The following is a 12,896-nucleotide window of genomic DNA, read 5'->3' as shown; positions in this document are numbered from 1 at the left end:
CATTCAAAGCAAATCTATAATACTAAAATAACGATATCCAATTTGTTAGCCAGCATGGCATAAAAACGGCGAATCAAAGAATTCAACTTTATATATAAGTAATATAGGACATTGATGTTGTTTAAAAATTACACCATTCCAGGCTCTTTTGTTTTCCACATAATTAATATTACCAATAATTAACAAGTTCGGGTCGAATCTGATACCAATAGTATATGTTGCATGTAGTTTCTGGATGTAAATACCTGTTACCTTCTGTAAATCTCTCCTCTACCAGGAGAACCTGGAATTCTTCCAGTAACTGTTTTATATCTGTGTTACATTATAGTATACTATTTAACAAGTCTGTTTTCTTCCACCTCAATACCACTATTAATTTGGTTGATTAGTTTAAAAATTAAATTTAGTTTATAGTAAGTTTATTGAAGTAAGAAAACAGAAAGATTTTGAAAGCAGAGAAAACTGTGCACCTTACAATCAGCATGACTTTATTAGATGACAATACGAATACTAAAAATAAGGCATAGGTACTTTAATTCAGTCACAGATCCGCCATGTCGCGGGTTTGTTCTAGTATATTTGAAAGCAAGGATCCGGAAATTTTTAACATGATTTCAGTCATTTTGAGATGACTTAAAAGTTGTGGCCCTTTTTTTAAAATATCGAAATTATTCACACTAGATTCATAGCATCAACAATTTTTTTCATCGCATTTACTTCATTAATTTTCTGACAGTTTTTCTAAAAACGCTCAAGATCAGTTAATGGAATGCAACAGTTTAAAATTAAAATGATTTTTAAATGACCCAAAATGGTAAATTCCTCAAACATCGCTAACGTTTCTTTCGATTTTGAAGACAAGAAATTCCGGATTGATTTCCGGGATTCATTCTGTTTATCAAATTAATAGGAAATCACAGGATTTTTTATTTTATTAACTTAAAAAGTGTTTGAATATAACAGAATTATTATTAATAGTTGCACTCATTTAATTCAGCATGAAATCATTTTGCATTTTAAGATTTAGTGTCTAATCTGGAGACAATTTCAGGCATGCATATTACAAAGTAAATAAAGCACATGTTTGTCTCATGAGAAATTCCTTTTTTTCTACATGAATTAAATCAAGTCTTAATTTTTAAATCAGAATTGACGATTGTCTTTGCTGAAAAGTAATTGAATAATGAAGAACCTTGTCATGGAATTGAATTTTTTTGTACTATTAGTTCTGAGCTGGTGATCACTGTCAGGTGTGAATTAAAAACACAGGTAAAAAGTGATTAGCGATCATTAATAACCAATATTTCCTGGAGCCTCAGGATTATCATACTTTACTGGAGTGGCAGCTTTATTACAGGAAAGGGATTACAAAAAAAAAAAGTGCAAAATGCCGATAAAGAAACCAGATCTCAATGAAATGACCAAAATTATTTCTGTGAAAAAAAAATTGTCCTAAATCCCAATCTGCCATTTAGGACAAATAGCTTTCAGTTTAGCCTTAGGTCATGACTAGCAAATATGACTGTTTCAGGACCCTTGTTTGAAAGTCAAGGATATATGAGAACCATAACTGTTGAAGAGCTATATGACAAAAAAAAACTACAAACAATAGCCAAATCAACCCTAGGTCAACTTTGCCTGAGGGAGTTGTAACCTTAATTGCTTCATATTTTAAAAATTTATAAACGGACAATTTAAGAAAGGTTTGTTATATATCATGTAAGTACTGAAGTACTGACTACTGAGCTGATGATACCCTCTTGGACTGATAGTCCACCTGCAGAGGTATCAACCAATGAACAGACCAAATGTAGACACAAAATAATGAATATCAGATAAATAGACAGGGTTTTAGAGAAAAGGATAAAATTGTGTTCTATAGTGAGCAGATATGACAAAGTTCATGGTAAACCAAAATATTTATATGAAGTCATAAAATAGGCTGCGCAAAGTACATTTATATATGACTAAGATTCTATGATAGTTTTAAAAAAATTCTGTCCAGTGGGTGGTTTAGGAGTTGATGCAGACACAAAAGTGAGACGAAGGATGAACAGACAAACAGAAGGCCACAGTTTCCATGGTAGTTAAACTATTGTTATGTGTCCTTTTGAAAAAAAACAACGTAATTGATTTGGTAGGCAAATGAAAATATGATATTAAAGGGACACAAAGATGATGTCACTGATTTCAATGTAAATATTATTATGCACCTGTTCACCTTCTATTATGGTTTTGAGATCAATAAACAATTTAAACTTATATTCTGGTTTTAGCCACAATGGTCATGCTGGTTTGTTATATGAATTTTATACTAAATACCCTTAGACATTCAGGCTAAGTTAGGTTAAAATTATTCCAATAGTTCAAAGACTTTATGAACTTACAACACCAGTTACCAAGTGTTGGTAATAGCTCACAGAGCACAAATGGGGAGAGTGAAACCCCTGATGAAAATAAATGCTGTACACAAAAAGTTAGTGAAATCACTGGCACTATAATTTTGGCTCTTCTTCAGACACTGTTGGTGTCACTTAAAACTTTTACTTACTTTTAAAGCAACTTTGGTAAGAATCTCTTGCACTATTCCATCAAATGACTGAGTGTGTTCACAGTAAATCTCTATCAACTTCTCAAATGAACCCTGCAAATATATGTTCATTGATGACATATTTGATATAAGAATTGTTGAAACTTTCTTAAGATTGTCTTAAATCATCTCTTCTAAACCTGAGCAACTGTTTATTTCTACACTTTGAAGGACTCATTATTAGTTTACTGCTTTTTCCACTTTAAATGATGTATACAATTTTTTGATGTTTTGTTTTACTTTTATGAGGTACAGTCTAGATTATATAAAGAAGGGGGAGGTTGTTGTGCATATAAACTTGTTTAACCTGCTATTACTAAGTCTAGGTAACTAGATCATGTGTTTTCTGTTGTTTTCTGTCTTTGTTTGTCCTTTTATTCTATTGAAGGAGTTAGTTGGTGTTGTCTGTTAAACTGTCCAATATTTTGGTTTTAGAAAATTTCTTCTATCCTTTTTATGATTTTTAGTTATACTGATACTTTCTAACCTTGTATATTTTAATATTAATTTGATAATTAACATTAAGAGAGATAATTTAATTGTTTTTCTATTCTTTTTTATATTTAGAAACTTTTGTACCAATTTGCCAAGAGCAACAACATGGGCACGACAATGGATTAGGATCTTTTTACCCATCTGGAAAGTTCATTCCCCCTTTTTAGTTGGGTTTGCGTTACTCAATCTGAAGTTCCATTGTAGTGTTTTGTGAACTTGTCTTTTTGTCATTTTTCATTTTGGCCATTGTGTTGTCTGTTATCCTTGACTTGTGGTGTTGATTGTCCTCTTTATATCTCCTCCATCCTCCTAAAAAGGGCACTGAGTTCACTACAATGTGTCTTTCACTGTATTTCCTAATCTGATATATGACAGCTATTAGTAGGTACAGTCACAAACATCAGAGCAAGAAAGTACACCATTTATATTTATTGAATTGAGTAGTCAGAATTTGTTTTAAAGAGGAGAGCCCGTGACCTTTAGATGTCTTATTTAGAACTTTTACTGTTTTACCTGGTGAACATAATCTAATTTTACTTACAAATATCATTCATTTTCAAACAGCATAACATTATATTAACTTTACATCATAATGTAACACATGTATATTGTATTTAAAATTAATAAATTATTCGCTTGAAGTTCTTACATATACTGCATATTGGGTTATTTTCAAAGGGTGATTATTTTTGCTTATTTTGGTGGATAAATATAAATCGCAAAAATAAATTATGCTAAAGATTAATGCATATGTTTGGTTTTTACTAATAACTAAAGTGTTTATGAATGATCTATTTTTCCAGGCCAGTAGGTCAATATCTGTATATGTTAGTTTTAACAACATTAATGCCGAAGGGATTTGTGCATATGTGCATTTTATAAACTGTGAAAACCCTTATTAATTAGTGTCAAATAATATCCGAGTTGTAGGTCACTCCAGAAAGTACATCAAAGTGAAATTGAGAATCGAAACAGGAAATGTGTCAAAGAGACAACAACCCGACCAAACAGCAGAAAACAGCCCAAGGACACCAATGGGTCTTCAACACAGCGATATAATCCCACACCCGGAGGCAGGCTTCAGCTGGCCCCTAAATAAAAATGTGTACTAGTTCAGAGAAAATGGACGTCACACTAAAAATGTGGCGGGGTTAAACATGTTTTCTGAGATCTCAACCATCCCCCTATACCTCTAGCAAATGTAGAATAAACAAACACATAGCAATTTGCACATTTAAACTCAGTTTAAAGGAAGTCCGAGTTCGATGTTAGAACAGATAACAGAAGAAACTAAGCAAAATGACAATGATACATAAATTAACATAGGACTACAAGCAGTTACTGACATGCCAGCTCCAGACCTCAATTAAACTGATTGAAAGATTATGTCTTAATCATATGAAAATCAAGCACAATCCCTCCTGTTAGGGGTTTAGTATCATACCTTCATAAAATATATGAGAAGAACATAACCCGTATCATGCCAACAACTGGTTTTAGAATAAATGGGTTTATTTCCAATGCAAAGACCCTATGAGTGAATCAATATTAATTCCAAAAAATGCCATCTTTAATGACCTGACAACAGTATCGTAACTATATCGATATATTCCTTCTGCATAAGTCTGTTAAAAGGTTTGGTTAGCTTTTGAGGTGAATGACGACATTTTTGTGCTTTGTACAGAATATTACCATAAAATATTGGATATGAAATACCTGAACATATAAGATGTCTACACATTGATTTATATTTACGAATAATGTCCATGATAAAATTTAGTAAATGTTTTGACAAGTTTGTGATATTGAAAACCCTGGTGTAATAATTTTTCTGTAATACAGCGATTTCTTTCGTTAAAATCAAATATGTTGTTACATACATGAGTGAATCGAACAAGTTGAGATATATAAACACAATAAGATGGTGACAAGGGAATGTCACCATCTAAAAATGGATAATTAACAATGGGAAATGAAAAAAATCATCTCTTTATTGTAAATTTTGGTATTAAGCTTCCTGTTAAAGATAAAGATATCAAGATCCAGGAAAGGGCAGTGTTAGTATTAGCTTTATTAAAAGTCAGTTCAGCAGGATAAATCTCTTTAGTGTACATACTGAAGTCGTCATTATTGAGAGCCAATATATCATCCAAATATCTAAAAGTGAAAAGTGTTATTAAATTTTTGTATCAGATGTTGTTTCGGTACAACTTTTTAACTGCAAATATTTCAATATCCACCAAAATATTTAATTGGGAATTAGAATCTGCCAAAATAAAAACCACAAAAAAATTTCATATACTTTGTTGCCCCTCAATTGCGAAATTTTATACCCGTGAAAACAACCTGCTATACAGTAATATAAAACTGCTGATTTTCATGAACTATGATTTTATTAGAATAATAAAAAACCTTGATTTGCAGTATTTCTAGTAATGAATTCTCCAAGGCTGTTGTGTAAGAACTTTTTATTTTGCCATTTGGAACTTTCAATTTAAATGCTGAATTCCAACGCTGAAATAAGAAAAAAAAAACATATGATTACAAACAGGTATCTAAAGACTGTCTCTTGAAGGTAAAAATCAATGTGTAAATTCTTTCTTAGGCCAAATCAACTTATTTAATAGTTTCCAATTCATTATTGCCACAATAAATGTGCCTGGCAAGGATGAAGAATAGCAAAAACTATCAGTATTAAATTCTATCTTAACAATAACTGCTTAAAGAATTTAATTTTGTTTTGCTGATGAGTAGTAAAGGAATTAAACTCTTAGTTGTTGTATGTGCTTGGTGCCAATCTGATGAGTCAAGCCCTTACCATCTGGTTTTAAAAGTTTGATCTTATGTTCTTATGGTGTGATGTTACACCACTGTCCTAGGTTAGGGGAGGGTTCAGCACTCCCAAACATGTCTAACCCTACCACATGCTCATCGTGCCTGTCCCAACTCAGGAGCCTGTATTTAAATGATTGTAGTTGGTTGCTGTCTGTTTAATGAGTGGTAATCAGAACTGTTGTATGAACTTTTGAATTATCCAACAAATAAAAGAACAGAGTTTCAATGTCCCCCATGTTGCATATATTTTACCTGTCTAAGGAAAAAAGAAATTAATTTTTTTCTTTTAAACTTTTTATAAATTTCTTAGAAATATGTAGGCTTGAGAGCACTTACAATGCAATTTTACATATAATTAATATTTCCAAGGAGAATAACTCTTTTAAACGTAATTGATGGGCACTGATTTTCCAACATGTCAGAGACATTGCTGATACAAACCTTTGATATAAATTTCATAACCATCTGACAAGAACTGTACACATAAGAACACTTACAATGCAATTTTCTATCTAGCAAATAATGATATGATGGTAGCAGGAAAGGCCCCTCACAGACAAAACCTTTGGTGCACTAGAAAGGTCTTATTGTGGCAATTAATTATTGTGACAATTAAAGGGGCATTAGCTACGAAGTTGACCAAAAAATCAAAACTATTGGCTCTCAAGAGCCTGTGTCGCTCACCTGTATCTACTGTGTTTTTGGAAATCATGTAAAATAAGGTTAAAATCATAATAAATAGTATTAGATACCCTAATAATGATTGAGGCCAAGTTTGGTTTAATTTGGCCCAGTAGTTAAATTAAAAGCAGGTCATCCTATTTTAGTCTTACGATACCCTATTGAAAATTGTGGCTAAGTTTAATTCTATTTGGCCCAGTAGATTATGTGGAGAAGATTTTTGTAAAAGATTACAAAAATTTACGAAAAATTGACTATAAAGGCCAATAACTCCTTAAGGGGTCAATTGACAATTTTGGTCATACTAACTTATTTGTAGATCGTACTTTGCTGAACATTATTGCTGTTTACAGTTTATCTCTATCTATAATAATATTTAAGATAATAACCAATAAACAGCTGCGCCATGAGCACATGATACACCCGTCGTCTTGTGTGTGAATTTTTATGCAATAATCATAAATAGTTTCTGACATACGGCCTGACATGCGAAAACCCCCTTTTTTTTTACAAAAAACTCAATATCTCTAAAATAAAATTTTGAATCAAAACCAAAAAGTATACAGATCTTTAGATTAATATAACTTAGAAGTGAGTAAAATTTTAAGCAATAATCATAAATCATTTTTGAGATACGGCGCGACATGTGAAAACCCCCCTTTTAAAAAAAAAATAAAATCAATATCTCAAAAATAAAATTTTGAATCAAAACCAAAAAGTATACAGATCTTTAGATTAATATAACTAAGAAGTGTGTAAAATTTTAAGCAATAATCATAAATCGTTTTTGAGATACGGCGCAACATGTGAAAAACCCCTCCCCCTTTTTTAAGAAAATACTCAATATCTCTAAAATAAAATTTTTAATGATCACCCAAAAGTATACAGATATTAAGATTAATATAACTAAGAAGTGTGTAAAATTTTAAGCAATAATCATAAATCGTTTTTGAGATATGGCGCGACATGTGAAAAACCCCTCCCCCTTTTTTAACAAAATACTCAATATCTCTAAAATAAAATTTTGTATCATCACCAAAAAGTATACAGATCTTAAGATTAATATAACTAAGAAGTGTGTAAAGTTTAAAGCAATAATCATAAATTGTTTTTGAGATACGGCGCGACATGTGAAAAAAAACACACACCTGTTTTAGTTACTAAGTCCCGTAACTCAAAAAGTTTTAATCTTATTTTCACCAAAAAGTATACAGATCGTTTGACCATCATAAGAAACAACTATGTTAAGTTTCATGAAATTTGGATAAGTCGTTCTCAAGTTACGGTGCGACATGTTTACGCCGGACAGACAGACGGACAGACGACATTTGTATACCATAATACGTCCTGCAAAATTTTGACTGGGGTATAAAAACTGCAAAATTTCCTTAAAGTTACCAATTCAGGGGCAGCAACCCAACAACGGGTTGTCTGATTTGTATGCAAATTTCATGGCAGGTAGATATAAACCTGATAAACATTTTTACCCAACATCAGATTTGCTCTAAATGCTTTAGTTTCAGAGATATAAGCCAAAAACTGCATTTTACCCCTATATTCTATTTTTAGCCATGTCGGCCATGTTGGTTGGCAGGCTGGGTCATCGGACACATTTTTTAAACTAGATAACCTAATGATGATTACTTCCAAGTTTGGTAAAATTTGTCTCAGTAGTTTCAGAGAAGATTTTTGTAAAAGATTACAAAAATTTACGAAAAATTGTTAAAAATTGACTATAAGGGCAATAACTCCTTAAGGGGTCAATTGACAATTTTGGTCATGTGACTTATTTGTAGATCTTACTTTGCTGAACATTATCGTGTTACAGTTTATTTCTATCTATAATAATATTCAAGATAATAACCAAAAACTGCAAAATTTCCTTAAAATTAACAATTCAAGGGCAGCAACCCAACAACGGGATGTCTGATTTGTATGAAAATTTCAGGGTGGACAGATCTCAACCTGATAAACACATGTTTTAAACTAGATACCCTAATGATGATTGTGGCCAAGTTTGGTTAAATTTGGCCCCGTAGTTTCAGAGAAGCTTTTTGTAAAAGTTAATGGACGACGATGACGGAGAACGGACAACAAGTGATGAGAAAAGCTCACTTGGCCAATTTGGCCAGGTGAGCTAAAAAGAGTTTTTTTGTTTCAAACATTTATAAAAGCAGGATTGTGAAATATCATTTTATTTAATTCAATTTTGTCAAAATAAGCATAATTAGAATTATTTTGGCATTGCACAAGGTCATGTTTTTCTCCGACTTTAATGACGTCTTTACACTAAATCTATTATTAGATACATGATTTTTTATGAGTTGTTACAGTGGCTTTGAACTAGCTGTAAGTAACTGTGAGTACTCTCAGATCTGTACTTATTTTTTTTTTATGGTGAGTTATAAATACCCTACCACGTCTGGTCTGTGTTTTTGTTACTTGTTGAATTTTAAAAAAATCTCTTGGTGTCAAAATTTTATATTTTAAGAACATTTATAATTATTTAAACTTTGTATTAATTGTACCTTTAAGAATTCTAATTCTTTATTACAGAAGTCTTCATTTTCCAGCAAATCAATTATTCTTCCTTTGCAGTCTTCAAACTTCTTCCAATGGACATCTTTTGTAATATTAAACTGTGTAAAGACATTTCTGCTTGGGTCTAGATTGCTCTGTATTTTATCATATGCATCCAAACTTATAAGGAACACTTCTATAGCAGGCATATGAATAACTTTATATGTATAACAAAGTTTTAAACTTTCTACAAGCAGATCAGCTGCAATTCTGTATGTTCTGTATGCAGTGACAAATCCATGGTCAGATCTGAAGTGGTTACATTCAAATAGAAAAATGAACTTTTTTAACTATTAAGTCTACCTCCCAGAATCAAATAGCTTGCTGAATGGCCTAAATAACCAAACTTGATCTATGTCTTATGTAAAGAATGGTCACACTACGAACTAACAATAAAACATAAGTTTGGAAAACATATGCATTTTTTTATATTGAAGTTTTTAACATAAAAACTCACATTACAGAAAAAATTATGAAACGTTTTGGATTCAGTCAAGCATGAAAATTCAAAACAAATCTAATAAAAGATACCAGGAAGTTGTAAAATATAAATAATAATCTATATAAAAACAGCTCACTCTGAACTTACAGATCAAGCTCCTTATTCAAAGTTTTCACAGTCACATGGTGAATAATTTTCTTAATCAGTTCCTAAAAAACAGAATGTTTCCTTTTATTCATACATTGGATGAGTTTCACATGAGGACAACATCTTAAGTAACAGTAAGAAAATCAAATGAATGCAAAGTAGTTAACTTTTTTTTGCAACAGGCCCGAGAACACAGTTATTTCATAATGCATTTCTTTTAGACAATAAATTCAAATAAAAAAAAATCGCACCTGCTCTATCTCAAAAAGATTTTTACAGTGTAGTGTACTACTATTGGGACAAATAATATCAAAATTATAGAAAAGTCTACCAGCTCTAACTCAAAATATTGACAATTCTATGTTAAGGGGGTCTAAAATTCAGTTTGACAGCTTCAGACATACTAGTTTTTGACCTTTTTTAACTGGACCAAATCACTACTTAACATAAAGATTCAGCACCCAAATTTTTTCAACATGTAATTTCATCCGCTTACTTAATATTTCATGTATACAATATAAAGAAATAAATTTGCAAGTTATACACTGTCCACACTAGGGACTATATTTGTAGACAACGAAAATCAAAGGACGATAACTGTGTCCTCGGACTAACAGCTGCACTTGCACATTACCCTGTTGACGGATGCTGCCATATTGTAAGTCATACAATTTCCCACAAATTTCTATATCTGATTACCAAAAAGAATCTAAACAATGATATGAGGATCAATATTTTGAATTTTGTATGTGTACGTAATAAAATGAATCTTGTGCTTACATGGCTAATTCATCATACGATGTTATAGCTAACAAAAAGAGTTCTCTGGGGAAACTCATCTAATAAGGCAGATTTTTTGTATCCTTATCTGATGCATGAAGAATATTTGTAAGCCGATATGGTATTTTTGTCATTTCAGGTATAAAAAATTTTCTCTTATGGTTGTGGTCTGTTATCTATTTCTTGCATGGAATGATATATCTCGTATCACACTGCACGGAGTGTGATAGGAAAGTGATACAAAAACTACGTTAATTTGATTGGCTTATCTAGCATCATGAGACGATATTATGATATTTCCTTTGGCTATTCAAAAGGTCATTGATAACTTTCGAAGATTAAGACGATGTACATTTCGTCCATGGCAACAAACATATGTGATTTCTCCAATAATATACAAAAGACTCACACTTTTCACCTGGAAATCTTCTTTTTGTCAACTTTTATTACATTCTGAAGCATCCAAAAAGTTTTCAAATGTCTGATGTTAAAGATTGCTGCCGGAAAAGGAAATATGACACCATACTGTTATGTGCAAAAGACTAGATCAACGAATTTTCAATTCAACACAATAAGAGTGTTGATCATAAAAGAAATAGGTTTAACAACTCTTGAGAATTGGATATCGCCACTTGATATCAACTCTCGTTATTTATTTTAAAAAGTAATAATAAACTCGCCACAGGCTCGTTTATTATTATATTGAAATTAAATAACTCGAGTTGATACCAAGCGATATCCAATTCTCACTCGTTATGAAACCTATAAATATTTTTAATTAAATAATACAAAATAATATAAACAAGCATTCTGAGAGTATTGCATGGCAATACATAGTCCCCTACCGGTTAAAAATTCATTGTTTTTGAACAAAATGCTAACTTGATCTATAACTTGTCATGGTGTAAACTATATAACAAATATCAAGTCAATATCTTCAAGCATGACAAAAAAAGTGTAGAAAACTGATTTTTAAAGTAAATTTTCTAAGTCCAAGGACCATTACTCTGCACAAAATCATCAGACCGAAACAAAATTCAAACTTGATCTGTAACTTGTCATGATTAAACTATATACCAATTATCAAATCAATATCTTCAAGCATGACGAAAAAAATGCGGAAAACTGATTATTTGAGTGAATTTTCTAAGTCCAAGGTCATAACTCTGCACAAAATCATCAAACCGGAACAAAATTCGAAATTGATTTGTAACTTGTCATGATAAAACATTACACCAAATATCAAATCAATCTCTTCAAGCACGAAGAAAAAAAGTGTGGAAAATTGATTTGCCGGACTGACAGATGGACAGACAGAGAGACAGACGGAGTGCAAAAATAAAGTCCGCTTCGACTTCGTCGGTAGGGGACTAAAAAAATATTACCTGTAGATGGCATTTCTTTGTTTACATTGAACATCAATGATGTCTTGAATAAAATTCCTAACAGCAGGATTAACATGAGATAAGTTTTTGTATTTCAGTTACTTTTTCAACAGAAATTATGCTGCTAATAGTTTTGCAATTTGTTAAAGAGGTACTTCTTGTCAAATCCTCAGTCATAAAGCCAGTAATGAAGGGCTGTTTTGGTACGCTTTGGTAAAAAGACAGATCGAAATTAGCCGTTAGAGGGCGCTGAATTTTTTGTATCACTGTGTTTGAAAATGAAGTCAGTTACGTAACCTTTAGCAGATCAAAATTTCTAAGTAAAGGATTAACTATTTAACTTCCATTTAAATATTGTGTTTGAGGAATGCTTAATCAAATTAACTTAATTTTCAACACAAAGTCAAGCAAACACATAATTTTACACAATTTTTTTTTACACTCTATTTCATGTAAACAAAATGACATTTACACGATGACCATAAAGAAAATGCTTTAAAAAACACAGAATTTGCAGTTATATCATTTACAAAAATATAACTTACATAGTTATTACTAGATCTCAAATAATAATACATTGATGCTAGGATTATATCAGGAGAGATATTGTTAGTAGCTTCAACAACAGGAATGAGCATGTCAAGATTGAGTGATCCTATCAAAGTCCTCGGTAAAAAGTAATCCACATCAAAGTACGGTGTCAGCTTTGCCACTATTTCTTCATCTGTTCTGTAACATAAAAGGTTGTACGATTAAAATTTTTATCAGACTTCTCATACATTGTCAACACAAAAAGACAAAAATTGTAAAGGGTTCCACTGAACTCTTGTGTCCTCCATGCAATTGCTGCTGTTAGTGTAAAAGTGTAATGTGTGACTGTAATAAGTATACAATTTATCAGATAAATACATAATTTTTTTTTTCAAGTCACTTACATTTCTACAGATGCAAAGTCTCATAG

The 12,896-nt window shown here is 31.5% G+C and overlaps 1 protein-coding gene across 4 annotated transcripts in view; it reads right to left on the bottom strand.

Annotated features, from left to right (window-relative positions):
* LOC127702509 (E3 ubiquitin-protein ligase rnf213-alpha-like) overlaps positions 1 to 12,896 on the bottom strand; it is a 333,395-nt gene that overhangs the window by 162,273 nt on the left and 158,226 nt on the right. For all 4 annotated transcript variants that reach the window (XM_052206722.1, XM_052206719.1, XM_052206721.1 and 1 more), the window contains 5 exons: positions 12,481 to 12,664; positions 9,771 to 9,832; positions 9,130 to 9,430; positions 5,498 to 5,599; positions 2,552 to 2,644 (listed from right to left, as the gene is read on the bottom strand). In XM_052206722.1, the coding sequence (XP_052062682.1) occupies positions 2,552 to 2,644; positions 5,498 to 5,599; positions 9,130 to 9,430; positions 9,771 to 9,832; positions 12,481 to 12,664 (742 nt within the window). The remainder of the gene's footprint in view (positions 1 to 2,551; positions 2,645 to 5,497; positions 5,600 to 9,129; positions 9,431 to 9,770; positions 9,833 to 12,480; positions 12,665 to 12,896) is intronic.

The sequence above is a fragment of the Mytilus californianus genome, unplaced genomic scaffold (genome assembly GCF_021869535.1).
Source record: "Mytilus californianus isolate M0D057914Y unplaced genomic scaffold, xbMytCali1.0.p SCAF_5, whole genome shotgun sequence".
NCBI classification, from domain to species: domain Eukaryota; kingdom Metazoa; phylum Mollusca; class Bivalvia; order Mytilida; family Mytilidae; genus Mytilus; species Mytilus californianus.
The sequence above is the reverse complement of the archived record's forward strand: the minus strand, read 5'-3'. Positions and strand labels throughout refer to the sequence as shown.